This window comes from Sciurus carolinensis, chromosome 3 (genome assembly GCF_902686445.1).
Source record: "Sciurus carolinensis chromosome 3, mSciCar1.2, whole genome shotgun sequence".
In the NCBI taxonomy this organism is placed as follows: domain Eukaryota; kingdom Metazoa; phylum Chordata; class Mammalia; order Rodentia; family Sciuridae; genus Sciurus; species Sciurus carolinensis.
Window position 1 is genome coordinate 21,459,073 of NC_062215.1, and position 15,597 is coordinate 21,474,669.

The window sequence follows — 15,597 nt, forward strand, 5'->3', positions numbered from 1 at the left end:
GATAGAATCTTGCATTTATCCACTAGAGATCCTAGACCTATCAGGAGCTCTCCAAAATCACATCAAGATGAGAATCAGACCAGAGACTCAGTTATGTAACATGATACCCAGAGTCTGAAGTCATGTGACACTACACCCAAAGGAGGAAAGAGAAGAGATGATTCATGGGGGAACATTAGGGAACTTGAGAAAGAGGAAATAATTATCTTTATACGTTGGGAAATTTTACTAGAAAAAAAATACAATTTACTAAGTGCATTTGTGTTATGTAAACAAAAACAAGAAAATTATCTTTTCATAATCATAGAAATTCCTCAGCTGGGTATAAAAGGAGACAGGTACCAAGAAGACTCCAAAACTAACAACTCATCCTCCTGCAAATCCATCTAGAACCTCCACCCTCTGACACCATGGTCAACTCCTGTTCTGGTTCCATCAGCTCTGATCAGGGCTGTGGTCAAGGTCTCTGCCAGGAGACCTGCTGCCAGCCCAGCTGCTGCCAGACCACCTGCTGCAGGACCACCTGCTGCCGCCCCACCTGCTGTGTGTCCAGCTGCTGCCGCCCCAGCTGCTGTGGTGGTTCCAGTGGCTGTGGTGGTTCCAATGGCTGTGGCACTAGCTGCTGTCGCCCCACCTGCCTCCAGACCACCTGCTGCAGGACCACTTGCTGCCGCCCCAGTTGCTGTGGCTCCAGCTGCTGCAGCCCCTGCTGTGGTGGCTCCAGTGGCTGTGGTGGTTCCAGCGGCTGTGGTGGTTCCAGTGGCTGTGGCACTAGCTGCTGTCGCCCCACCTGCCTCCAGACCACCTGCTGTAGGACCACCTGCTGCCGCCCCAGCTGCTGTGGCTCCAGCTGCTGCAGCCCCTGCTGTGGTGGCTCCAGTGGCTGTGGTGGCTCCAGTGGCTGTGGCTCTAGCTGCTGTCGCCCCACCTGCCTCCAGACCACCTGCTGTAGGACCACCTGCTGCCGCCCCAGCTGCTGTGGCTCCAGCTGCTGCAGCCCCTGCTGTGGTGGTTCCAGTGGCTGTGGTGGCTCCAGTGGCTGTGGCTCTAGCTGCTGTCACCCCACCTGCTGCCAGACCACCTGCCAGACCACCTGCTGCCGCCCCAGCTGCTGTGTGTCCAGCTGCTGTCGACCTACTTGTTGCCAGACTACTTGCTGCCGCCCCACCTGCTCTAGTGGTTCTTCCTGCTGAGTGCTCTGACATGTCCTCTCCTGTTCTTCATCAACCAATATTCTCTTTGTGATCCATTTATGAGGCCAATCATGAAAGGCCAATTGTAAAACCTCTGTTTCAACTAGGATTGACTTTTTGGTTTCCAAATACGCTGTCTTCTGCCCTGCCAGGCTACTATCACTCTCCCAGCTGAACACAAGTTTGAATTTTCCCTAAAGCCTGTCAATTATCATATTCCCATGGAAATATTTGTTCTCTGTCATATTTTCTCATATGATAATATTCCTCCATCTTAAATAAATCGGAATTTTGCAGTCATACAGATTTAATGGCATCGTGTCTCCTTATTTTTCCTTCTTCAATTGTTGTCCTCCGACAGTTTTTTGGTAGTTCATCTCTAAAGAATGAAAAGACCATAGCAGACAACTTGAGGTGCTCCACCTGTGTTGTGAGCACCATGCTTCCTAAAACAGGAAGATGTATTAGTATGCATCTAATGTATACTCCCTGCCTGAGGACTTTCTCTGAGAAGGTGAAGCCAATAGGAGCAGAGCTAAACCAGTGACAGGGTGTTGGTGAACAAATGTTCTGTCTGGCTCAAATCCCTTGGAGTGAGTCCTTCCAGTCCTTCACAGGTCCTCCATGGGATTGGGCCTCAGCACCTCCTGTGGTGTTCTGCTCATTATGGCATGCTCTACTGGCTTCCCTCACTGCCCTGGATCATTTCCCAAGTGTCCTACAGTGCTTCCTGGGATCATTTCCCAAACTACTTGCTGTCAAACCCCTGTATCCTAGGTTACTCTAGGGGCACCCCAACTAAGTCACCTTAATCTCGATGTCGGCCTTTCAACATATTTTTCATACTGTAGGGATGGTTGCCATAGTGTCAGGGTCAAGTCTTGGGTTACTGAATGATAAACTCTTAACCTTGGTCTGAATCTTACTGTTTCTTCTAACGTTTGTAAAAATATTAGTTTTACACTAGTTGTCTTTGATCTTTTGGTGGTTGTTTTTCCCTATCAGTATATATTTTTTTGTGTGTAGGTATGTGCATATGTGTGTGTGTAGTGCTGGAGATTAAATGCAGGATTATCATTGAGATACATCCCTGGCCCAGAACATCAGTATATCTGAGGGCTAGGAAACAACCGCCATCCGAAAAAAAAAAAAAAAAAAGAAAAGCCGTATTTAGGGAGGTGTCATCTGTGGTTTTTGCATTCAGTGCAATTCACTCAAGGCAGCATTAGAAACAGGTATTTTGGAAGAAAAGCTGAACAAAGAAATGCTCTCTGGAGAAATCTGGAAGAAACTGTGGGAAGCAAGTTAAACCAATAGAAGCAGCTGAGTCGAAGTGTGCTATCAGTGAATTCTACCTCATCTCCCCGTTATCCACAAGAAAGCTCTGGAGTGTGAGCGGGAACACAGTTCTGACTCTCCTAGATGCCAGGTGGCTGGACTCTGCACAGGTCAACTTTCCATGCCTTGCTTTTCTGTATTAGTGTATTCTAACTATTGGAAACATAGCCCTACATGATGGTCATTGGTTTACATGTTTACTTCATCCTGAAGAATAAGTCTCCCTCCTCCAAGGAGGTCATCACCAAAAGCCATGATGCAGAAATGCTGGCATCACATTATCCATTCAACTGCTTCCAGGTGGTGAGGAATAACACAGGAACAGTGGATGCCAGTGGTCACATATTAATTGTCCTACATCCTTTGCTATATATTTGGGTATGTTAATCTCAGATGCAGTGATTTAAGATTCCATGGTGCTAAGCAGATGCTTTTGAAGGCCAGTACCATGGTGCTGACTGAGGAGGCCAAAGCAAAAAGGCAGACACTTGCCCACACTAGATGTCAACATCAGTCAGAAACAAATAACTGACTAATGTCCCAGGGGTGGTACCTTACTAGAGTCTCTGTGTTGGACTCTTGATGGATGGTTAGGTATTCAGATGAGATGTCCTGGCTTTCTCTCCAGTTGGGACTCTTGAATATGGCAGGAACGTGGCAAGACTTGAAAGCTTTGTCAGATTTATCTTTCATCTTCAGGGGTATGGGCACCTTATGGAGTGTCTATGGTATAACCTGATGCCTTCAATATCATAGATCAGTATGGTGTTTTGTATTGTGTCCAGAATGCTCACTTCATTGTGAACTGCCTTGTAACCAGGAGAATTCATCTAGCCCTGGGTTAAGACAGTGAGTTGATACTGCTGTTGGTTCCATGTGAACTGGATCCACTCCAACCTCTCCTTCCTTAGGAATTCTGAAGGTTTTATTTTCAAGTTCAGTTTCCACATAACCCATTCCAGAGACTGTATTAATCGACTGTAGCCAAGATTCTACATCATCACATCCCCTTCACTTGGATTTTTTATTTGACAAGTCTTGTGGTCATGCACTGTAAGTAATTATGATGAATCTGATTTTTTTGGATCCTGAACTAGTGAATTCTCTGCAAATAATATGGGTTTCAATGCCCCTTCATTATTTAAATTTTTGATGGTAGCACTAATCTCCAATTCTTATTTCCTGGCTTTCCTGTAGGATGGTAGTGAGGGTTGGGCTGTACCTAAGGTTTCATCTACCTTCTCTGTATAATATTCTTACTCTGTAGTTCAAGGAAAGAATGTGCTGGGGTTTATGTTTGTGAACAGGTTAAATGACCATCAGATGTTTCTGTGGATTCAGTGGACAAAATGTGACATTCACCTGGGCAAGGCTCCATATATTTTCTGACCATTACAGCCATATTCTAATGGAAGCCATGTTGGCATTTGGATTCCAGTTGTCAGTATCAATCCCCCTTTGCCATCTGGAAGTATCCATATATATGGGTATTCCTGAATAGATTGCTGAAGGAACCTTAGCAATGGTGTTAGTGCTAATATATGTTTGCTATGGTCCTTTCTCCTAGAGGACTGGCCTCTGTTTCAGGTAATGAGTCATAGATCTGACAACTGTATGAAGATGCCAGACTGGCTTTCCATTGGGACAACTTTCTTGAACCCTTTGTTCATTTTATCTTAAATTCTTTTACATTTACATATACACATACATATACTCTAGTAGAGATACTGAGTCACAGAGTCTACGGTTATAGCTGTACCAGTCTGGGCCTCCTATATCCTATAGTGAAGAAACCCATATTCTGTTATTGCTACTCATGGATCCTTGTAAGTTACATGCTCTGCTGCCCCAGTTGCCATTCCTCACTTGCTGCCCATCCCATGGCTATATCCATGTTAATTCTTACATTTAAATGAGTCCCTCTGGTCTTTGCTATTCTTTAATCTTAACAATTCCCATTGTCCTTGAGGTGCTCAGTTCTGACCATAATCTTACCACAAGCTCCCATTTTAGAGAAAAGGCACTACTGAATTTGTCACGGATGATTTTCGGTGACTTTCTTGCTCGGTCTTTCCTTACTGTGCTGGTAAACAGAGTCTCAGCTGGGAACACAGTAAGCCTGTTGGATTTTCAGGACTTATGATTAGATATGTTCTAAAATATCCTCCTTTTTCCACCCTTTGACTTTTCTGTCTCTTCTGTGTGTTGTGCAGAAACAGGTAAATCTGGATGAGTTGTTCGTTTTTCATGCAATTATCTCAAAACTTAGGACCTTAAAATACATTTGTTATCTCACAGTTTTTGTGCATCAACAATCCAGGTACAGTTAGGTTGCATTTTCTACTTCATAGTATTTACAAGGCCTCAATCAAGGAGTTAGCACACACTGGGGTCTCATGGAAGGCATTGATTCAGAAGGATCTACTACTCAGTCCACTCCTGTGGTTGCTGAGAATATCCTGGAGGCCATGGGAATGGGAGTCTCAGTTGGCTGTTTTGTCCTCAGCTCTTTCCCAAAAGCATCACCCCCCACACAGCAGCTGGATTCATCACAGCCAGTGACGGAGGTAGAAGCTGTGAGAGAAGATTGACTAGCTAGAGGAAAGTCAGAGAGTTTTGTAACTTAATCCCTGCATGTCACCATATGCTATTGGTTAGAAGTAAGTTCTGCCGGGGGAGGCAATTACTTAGACCACCGTATCAGTCAGCTTCACATTAATGGAATAAAACACCTGAGTCAATTCAAAATCAATACAAAGAGTAAAGTTTCATTTTGCTCACCATTCTTTAGGGTTCAGTCAAGATGTGGTAGGGCCCTGTCCTTCCAGCCTCTGGTGAGGGCACTGGTTGGCAGTGGCAGGGAGCACATCCTAGAGTAAAATACTCCCATCACCAGCTAGGAAGATGAGAAAGACAGAAAAGGCTGGAGTCACAAGATCCCTTTGGAGGGTTGGGGATATAGCTCAGTTGGTAGAGTGCTTGCCTTGCAAAGCACACAAGGCCCTGAGTTCTATTCCCAGCACCGCAAAAAAAAAAAAAAAAAAAAAAAAAAAAAAAAAAAAGATCCCTTTGAAGGGCATGCCCCCAATGACCTAAGAGCCTACCATGAACCCTCATGTCTGCATCATCTCCCAATTTGACCACCCTGGTAGCCAAGCCTTAGCCACATGGAACATTGGCGGTACACCATCCATATACAAAGCAAAAAACCATGAACACTGGGAGGTGGAAATCACTGGGGCTGCCATATGGGCTACCACTCTCAGTTAGTATATAATGTGGAGCCAAGAATAAAATGCAAAAGACATATAGTAAGGTTCTATTTATGTAAAATCCAAAGGCATGTAAAATTAAATCACATGGACGACCGGAGCTGGGAGTCATTTTTCAACTTAGGGCCCAGTGGCAGGGGAGCCTTCCCACTTTGCACCGGAAGGCACACGGCGGTTAGAAGCAACGGGAAACAACTCGCTGCACCCTGTTTTCGGGCCAGCGGGACCACTGGGACTCGACTTCGCCGCATCGGCATGGGCGCTGGGCACATTGCCCAGCTCCTCAAGGTTGAAGCCTGAGCGGTCTCCGCAGACTCACCAGGGAGGGTCTGGGGGCCAGTAGAAGCCAGCTGGGCACGCAAGCTTAGAGGAGGTGGGGGAGGGAGAGACGTGTGGCTCTCCTGTCCACCCAGGAGTAGCCGGAGGGAGAACAAAAAAGATCTGAAAACAAACTCCCCAAGAAGGGCCCAGGCGCTGTTCACCATCGAGGCCCAGCTGAATAAGCCTGTGAGTTCCCAGTGCCCTGTCTGTGCCCCACAGTTACATAGCCGGACCCATTAAACATTGTTCTTTTCACTAGAGAGTAACAACTATAAACACAGACCGAGACTCTTTATGGAGCTTTACATTTCACTGGAGATTTCGCAACAATGCTGGTGGGATTTCCTCAATACAAGAAGCGTACTGTGATTCATACTAACAGGCTGCCAGCAGAGGACAAAGGGAACTCAGGATTCAAGAAGGGGAGTTATTGAGAGACTTCGATGAACACAGAGACGCTGGGTGAGTCACTCCCACTGGGTGAGGCTCGGCCTGGGCAGGAGGCCGAGACAGTGGGTAGCTTCTTGGAGCAGGGCAGGGTGACGAGAGGCTTTCCCGAGCAGCCCACCTCCATCCAGCGGCAGGCCCACAGCAAGCTTCTCTGAGCAGACCCAGTGAGAGGCTTTCTGAGCACACCCAGCCCCGAATCCCACACCCTGCGGTGGGTCCTGGTCCTCAGACAGCATCTCGGACCAGGGCGAGAGGCTTTCCCGAGCAGCCCACCTCCATCTGGCGGCAGGCCCGGTCCACAGCCAGCTTCTCGGAACAGAACCGCCAAGTGAGAGCCTTTCTGCACACACCTAGTCCCCAGTGGTGGGCTCTGGTCCCGTCTGCAGGCAGCTTCTCAGACCAGGACAGGGGAGCCTAAGGCTTTCCTGAGCAGCCCGGTTCCATCCGGTGGCAGGCCCGGTCCACAGCAGGCTTCTTAGAGCAGGCCCACCTAGTGAGAGGCTTTCAGAGCACACCCATCACCCAAACCCCCAACCAGCGGTGGGCTAGGGGCAGCTTTGTAGGAAGCACTGCATTATCAAGTTCCTCCATGACTTCAGGCTACTGAAGGTTAGGAGGTGATATACTGGAAATCTATAGGGACACCATAAGCCAATAGAGGAAATCTGCAATATCTCAGAGTCCCACTGATATCTGACCAATATGAGAAAACAAGGGAAGAAAATGTCCCAAACAAACGTAGATGCTATATCAATAAAACCCAATGACAGCATGGCAGAAGAAATGTCAGAAAGGGAGTTCAGAATGTACATAATTAAAACAATCAGAGAAGGAAACGAGATGAAAGAGCAAATGCAGGCATTGAAGGATGAGATGAAAGAGAAAATGCAGGCATTAAATGATCACACCAATCAACAGTTAAAAGAGCAAATACAGGAAGCAAAAGATCATTTCAATAAAGAGAGATACTAAAAAAAAAAAAAAAAAACCAAACAGAAATCCTTGAAATGAAGGAAACAATAAACCAAATTAAAAACTCCATAGAAAGAATAACTAATAGGATAGAACACCTGGAAGACAGAACCTCAGACATTGAAGACAAAATATTTAATCTTGAAAACAAAGTTGACCAGACAGAGAAGATGGTAAGAAATCATGAACAGAATTGACAAGAATTATGGGATATCATGAAAAGGCCAAATTTGAGAATTATTGGGATTGAAGAAGGCACAGAGAAACAAACCAAACGAATGAACAATCTAGTCAATGAAATAATATCGGAGAATTTCCCAAATCTGTAGAATGAAATGCAAAATCAAGTACAAGAGGCTTATAGGACTCCAAATACACAAAATTACAACAGACCCACACCAGGGCACATTATAATGAAAATACCTAACATACCAAATAAAGACAGGATTTTGAGGCCATGAGAGAAAAGCATCAGATTACATATAGGGGGAGACCAATACAGATAGCAGTTTACTTCTCAACCCAGACTTTAAAAGCTACAAGGGCCTGGAACAACATATTTCAAGTCCTGAAAGATCATGTTTGCCAACCAAGAATCCTATACCCAGCAAAACTAATCTTCAGATTTGAAGATGAAATAAAATCCTTCCATGATAAACAACAGTTAAAAGAATTTATAAATAGAAAGCCTGCACTACAGAATGTTCTCAAAAAAATATTCCATGAGGAGGAAATGAAAACCAACAATGTAGGTCAGCAAAGAGAGGAACTACCTTAGAGAAAAACCACTCAAAGGAGAAACCAAGCCAACGTAAAAACCAAAAATGACCCAAATGACTGGGAATACAAATCATATCTCAATAATAACCCCGAATGTTAATGGCATAAAGTCATCAATCACAACACATAGACTGGCAGAATGGATTAAAAAGAAAGATCCAACAATATGCTGCCTGCAAGAGGCTCATCTCATACAAAGAGATACACACAGACTAAAGGTGAAAGGATGGGAAAAAACATACCATGCACATGGACACAGCAAAAAAGCTGGAGTATCCATCCTCATTTCAGATAATGTGAACTTCAAGCCAAAGTTAGTCAGAAGGGATAAAGAAGGACATTACATACTGCTTAAGGGAAGCATAAATAAGCAAGACATAACAATCATAAATATCTCTGCCCTGAACATTCGCTCATCCACATATGGCAAACAAATCCTTCTCAATTCCAGAAATCAAATAGACCACAACACAATAATACTAGGCGATTTTAACACACCTCTCTCACCACTGGATAGATCTTCCAAACAAAAACTGAATAAAGAAACCATAGATCTCAATAACACAATCAATAATTTACACGTAACAGATATTTATAGAATATACCATCCAACAAAGAGCAAATATACCTTCTTCTCAGCAGCACATGAATCCTTCTCTAAAATGGACCATATTTTATGCCATAAAGCTAATGTTAGCAAATACAAGAAGACAGAGATACTTCCTTTTATTCTATCAGATCATAATGGATTGAAATTAGAAATAAAAGACAGAATAAAAAACAGAAACTACTCAAACACTTGGAGATTAAATAATACGAATTATATGATGAATGGATAACAGAAGACATCAGGAGGGAAATAAAAAAAATTCTTAGAAGTAAACGAGAACAAAGACACATCATATCAAAATCTCTGGGACACTATGAAAGCAGGACTTAGAGGAAGATTTTATTTCATGGAGCGTATTCAATAAAAGAAGAAAAAAATCAACAAATAAATGACTTAATGCTACAACTTAAAGCCCTAGAAAAAGAAGAACAGAACAACAGCAAAAGTAGTAGAAAACAGGAAATAGTATCAGAGCTGAACTCAATGAAATTGAAACAAAAGAGACAATAGAAAAAATTAACAAAATAAATAGTTGGTTCTTTGAAAAAATAAACAAAATTGATAAACCCTTAGCCACACTAACAAAGAGAAGGAGAGAGAAAGCTCAAATTACTAAAATTCGGAATGAACAAGGAAATATCACTACAGACATGAGTGAAATATAAAATATAATTAGAAGCTACTTTGAAAATCTATACTCCAACAAATCAGAAAATCTCGAGTAATCAACAGGTTTCCAGAGACATACGAATTACCTAAACTGAACCAGGAGGACATACACAACTTAAATAGATCAATTTCAAGTAATAAAATAAAAGAAGTCATCAAAAACCTACCAACAAAGAAAAGTCAGGGACCTGATGGGTTCTCAGCTGAGTTCTACAAGGCCTTGAAAGAAGAGCTCATTCCAATACTCCTCAATGTATTCCATGAAATAGAAGAGGAGGGAACCCTCCCAAAATCAATCTATGAAGCCAATATCACCCTGATACCTAAACCAGACAGAGACACATCAAGGAAAGAAAATTTAAGGCCAATATCCTTAATGAACATCGAAGCAAAAATTCTCAACAAAATTTTAGCGAATCACATACAAAAATATATTAAAAAGATAGTGCACCAAAATCAAGTGAGTTTTATCCAAGGGATGCAAGGTTGGTTCAACATTCGAAAATCAATAAACGTAATTCATCATATCAACAGACTTAAAGTCAAGAATCACATGATTATTTCGATAGATCCAGAAAAAGCATTTGATAAAATACAGCATCCCTTTATGCTCAAAACAATAGAAAAAATAGGGATAGTGGGAACATTCCTTAACATTGTAAAGACCATCTATGCTAAGCCCATGGCCAATATCATTCTAAATGGTGAAAAACTGAAATCATTCCCCCTAAAAACTGGAACAAGGCAGGGATGCCCTCTTTTACCACTTCTATTCAACATTGTCCTTGAAACTCTAGCCAGAGCAATTATACAGACCAAAGAAATTAAAGGGATACGAATAGGAAAAGAAGAACTCAAACTATCCCTATTTGCTGATACATGATTATATATTTACAGGAACCCAGAAATTCCACCAGAAAACTCTTAGACCTCATAAGTGAATTCAGTAAAGTAGTGGGATATAAGATCAATGCTCATAAATCCAATGGATTTTTATACATAAGTAATGAATCTTCAGAAAGAGAAGTTAGGAAAACTACCCCATTCACAATAGCCTTGAAAAAAATAAAATACTTGGGAATCAATCTCACAAAAGAGGTGAAAGACCTCTACAATGAGAACTATAGAACACTAAAGAAAGAAATTAAAGAAAACCTTAGAAGATGGAAAGATCTCCCATGTTCTTGGATAGGAAGAATTAATATTGTCAAAATGGCCATACTACCAAAAGTGCTATACAGATTCAATGCAATTCCAAATAAAAATCCAATGACATACCTTAAAGAAATAGAGCAAGCAATCATGAAATTCATCTGGAAGAATAAGAAACCCAGAATACCTAAGAAATCCTTAGCAGGAAGAGTGAAGCAGGGGATATCGCAATACCAGAACTTCAACAATACTACAAAGCAATAGTAATAAAAACGGCATGGTATTGGTACCAAAATAGACAGGTACATCAATGGTACAGAATAGAGGACATGGACATGAACCCAAATAAATACAATTTTCTCATACTAGACAAAGGGGCCAAAAATATGCAATGGAGAAAAGATTGCCTCTTCAACAAATGGTGCTGGGAAAACTGGAAATCCATATGCAACAGAATGAAATTAAACCCCTATCTCTCACCCTGCACAAAAATCAACTCAAATGGATCAAGCATCTTGGAATCAGACCAGAGACCCTGCATCTTATACAAGAAAAAGTAGGTCCAAATCTTCAACAGGTCGGCTTAGGATCAGACTTCCTTAACAGGACTCCCATAGCACAAGAAATAAAAGCAAGAATCAATAACTGGGATAGATTCAAACTAAAAAGCTTTCTCTCAGCACAGGAAACTATCAGCAATGTGAAGAGAGAAACTACAGAATGGGAGATAATCTTTGCCACTCATACTTTAGATAGAGCACTAATCTCCAGAATCTATAAAGAACTCAAAAAACTCTACATCAATAATACAAATAACCCAATCAACAAATGGGCTAAGGAAATGAACAGACACTTCACAGAAGATCTACAAGCAATCAACAGACATATGAAAAAATGTTCACCATAAGAAATAAGAGAAATGCAAATAAAACTACCCTGAGATTCCATTTCACCCCAATTAAAATGGCGATTATCAAGAATACAAGTAACAATAGGTGTTGGAGAGGATGTGGGGGAAAAGGTACACTCATACATTGCTGGTGGGGCTGCAAATTAGTGCAGCCACTCTGGAAAGCAGTGTGGAGATTCCTCAAAAAGCTTGGAATGAAACCACCATTTGACCCAGTTATCCCATTCCTCAGCCTATACCCAAAGGACTTAAAAGCAGAATACTACAAAGATGCAGCCACATCAATGTTCACACCTGCTCAAGTCACAATAGCCAGATTGTGGAACCAACACAGATGCCCTTCAATTGATGAATGGATAAAGAAACTGTGGTATATATATACAATGGAATATTACTCAGCTCTAAAGAATAATAAAATTATGGCATTTACAGGCAAATGGATGAAAAAGGAGAATATCATGTGAAGTGAGATAAGCCAATCTCAAAAATCCAAAAGTCGAATGATCTCACTGATAAGCAGATGATGACACATATGGGGTGGTGGGAGGGACCCAAGAATGGAGGAAGGAGGGACTGTGTAGAGGGTAAAGAGGGGTTAGTGGGATGAGGGGTAGGGAAAAAATAACAGAATGAATCAAACACCATTACCTATGGAAATGTATGATTACACAAATGGTATGGCTTTACTTCATGTACAAACAGAAACAACATGTATCCTATTTGTTTACAAAAAAAAATAAATTTTAAAAACATTAAATCACATGGTTTAAGAATGCATGTGTAGGTGGGTAAAGTGTAAAGAAAAACTATAAAAAATCAAATTTAAAATCCAGGATACTGATTCTTCATGGTGGAGGGAGGGAGGTAGATGGGATCAAGAAAAGACATACAGGAGTCCTTTTAGGTGATGGCCACAGTCTTTTTTGGATTGAACTTTGAGGGCATAGGTACTTGCTTAATAATTATGATTATGTACCATGTATACGTTTCACTACATTTATGATTTTGTAATAGAGAATATTCAGGAGAACTGAAATGTTATGTCAAAGATTAAAAAGGAAGTTCATATAAGCAATGAATGAAGATATTTTAAGGACATAAAGAAATTCAATCAATGGTAGATGGACATTTATATTACTTTTTTTCCACATTTTTTATTGATGCATTTTAGTAGCACATAACTGAGGGAATTTGTTGTTATTTATTCATTCATGCACTCAATACACAATATAACAATATAATTTAGCCAATATCTATTACTTTAAATATTGCTCTGATTATATATACCACTTCTTATCAATACTGAAAATACTGTGAGTATATGTGTGTGTGTGTGTTATGAAATGTTTAAATGGAACTTGATATCAGTTGCAAAGTAAAATACCAGAATTGTTCATTTTCCTATTCATTTAACACAGCTACCATGTCTCTATTTAAATCACAATATTCTACCAACACAGCATAATTCACTTAATCCTAGTTCTTTTTAGCTATGAACACAATATGTACAATGTATTTGTTGCTTGTATAATTATATCAAAATTGATTCTACTGTCATGTATGACTAAAAAGAGCTCATAAAAAGGTTGTGCACTAATATAATAAAAGTGATAACTGACAATTATCTGCTTTGCATGTCATACTTTAAGGGATATATAACACTATGTGTCCATTCTGCTCCCAGACATAACCCAATTCTTTAATGGTGCTTGCAAATATCAGTTTGGTCCACCTCATTCAAATTTCCTTGTAGTATCTTCAATTTATTTATTTTTATTCATTCCTTTTAGTTATACAAAACATTAGGACTCATTTTGACATAATTATGAAAGCATGGAATGTATTTTGCTCTAATTCAGTGTTTTGCAGTATCTTAACTGAGATTTTTTGCCTTGTAGCACTCTTAAAGACAAGAAAAATTGGTTACAGGGAAAAAGTTACTCTCCATCTCCTGCACTATCATATAAGAGGTAGTGTTTGGATAGAATTTAGATCATTTTTAAGTATGGTCTGGATGTTAGCTACTGATTCTATTTCAATAGACCATGGGCAAAATTTAGCAAGGAGTACTTACAGTGATGTCTCTCCTGTTCTAAGTTTCCTCCTTCAAGTAAATAATTTCAAAAAATTAAATTACATTAAAAAAGTAAAAAGCAAAAAAAAAAAAAAAACATTGTGCTATCTACACGGATTTCTATTGTACTTTGTGCTGTACTGGACCATTCAGATCCATGTGGGTCTGCTGCTTTGGGCACTAAGGTGAAATGAAACAGTCCAGTGGAATATCAGAGGGTCAGTTGCCCTTGATCAAAGTTCAGTACTTCTAATTCAGAATCATTTTCTCTATAATTAAATGCCATATAAATTAAAATTTGATTAATTTTGCTCCATGTGTCCTCAATTGAAATTGACACAAATGCATGTAATACAAGCAATTTAAGGAGTAGGGTCTCAAATTAGCTTCCTGTCAAAAAACCTGAGGAACACGAAAACCTTTCCAGACTCTCGCCCAGAGCAATTAAATCAAAATAGTAATAGGAAGGAGTCAGGCATTGGCAGCATTGAACACTCCCTGGGTGACTTCAGTATGCAGTCGACTGTGGAAACCACTAGTGTAGGGACTAATTATCTATACATTGATCTATAAATGAAATGTCCTCCCCCCTTTTCAACTGTGGTAAACAGATTTTGCTAATTCCTTAAATTTATACAGACACCTTTCCCTTTGTAATCGAAACATCTTTCTTCTTTGTCTTAATTTTTTACCTTTGTCCTTTTTTGCACAGAAAATCTGGTGAAATATTTCCCCACTCAGTACATTGAATTATTTACATATTTCATATTCTCCGATCTTACCAAAACTCCTTAAAAATGAGAACCAGTAAATTAGGCATTTGCTAAGCAAGTTAATACGATAGAAATATATCAAGGGACTGATTCTTTAAATAAGTATAATTAAGACTTAATAAAGATACTTAAGAATGCCATCACAGGGATAACAACTCACCTCTGTCTACTTGTTTCTTCATCTACAGAGGACCAACCAATGTACTGGCAGCATTTCCCATTTTTTCTATATTTTTCATTGGTGCATTTCAATTATACATAATGGTGATATTCATTATTACAGATTTGTCCATGCATACAATATAACAAAATGATATTGGCCTATATCATTCCCCTATTTCCCCTTCTTAGGAACATTAGTCACCTTCGCCATTTGTATTCCCAGTTTTGAGCCCTTTAGGATTTTACTCTTTCCTTAATATGAAGAAATGTGAGCTGACCATCAATGATTTAGATATGTTATTTTTAACTCTCAGGTTTTCTTTAACTCTCTGATTTTCTTCTGACTTGTTTGCTTTTTGAAAAATAAAAACTAAAGAATGAAATCCAGTCAAACACCTCAATACTGACAAAGCACACTACAGTACAGCTTCAGAGTCCAGCAATACAACAGGAAGAGCAAGGTGGCAGGGTGTGAGTTACATAAGGGGCCAGGATCCTCAGGCATCTAAATTGGGTTGGCACGTGTGTCCTGGAAACAAAGAACATAAATCAATAGGACCTGTTAAAACCACAAAGACAGGAAGTCTAAAACAGAAGGAAACACTTCCCCAACAACAGGAGAGTTGAGGGTATAGCTGACCTCTACAGTCAACTTCCCCAAGAGATCCTAAAAATAATGTTTGCACATATGTTTCATGGAAAAAAGAAAGGCTTTCACCTTATGATAGTTCTGTATATCCCAAGAAAAGATCTAGGAAAGAGGTCATGATTGACAGTGGGGATTGGGAATGTGTCCTGACAGATTTGCTGCTCTCCTGCCAGTGGTCTGTTTCACATCTTCAGAACTTCTTTTCCCACCGACTGGTAATGAATGAGCCATCAGACTACAACTCACCTTTATCCTTCCATGTCCCCAGAAGG

The 15,597-nt window shown here is 40.4% G+C and overlaps 1 protein-coding gene across 1 annotated transcript; it reads left to right on the forward strand.

Annotated features, from left to right (window-relative positions):
• The first annotated feature begins 410 nt into the window (after nt 1-410).
• LOC124979266 (keratin-associated protein 4-12-like) lies at nt 411-1,193 on the forward strand. Its single transcript, XM_047543784.1, has one exon. It carries the CDS (start codon nt 411-413, stop codon nt 1,191-1,193), a length of 783 nt encoding a protein of 260 aa, XP_047399740.1.
• Nucleotides 1,194-15,597: the final 14,404 nt, after the last annotated feature.

Bases quoted from the DNA above. Each gene is read 5' to 3' on its own strand.
- LOC124979266 (XM_047543784.1), top strand. From the start codon at position 411: ATGGTCAACTCCTGTTCTGGTTCCATCAGCTCTGATCAGGGCTGTGGT.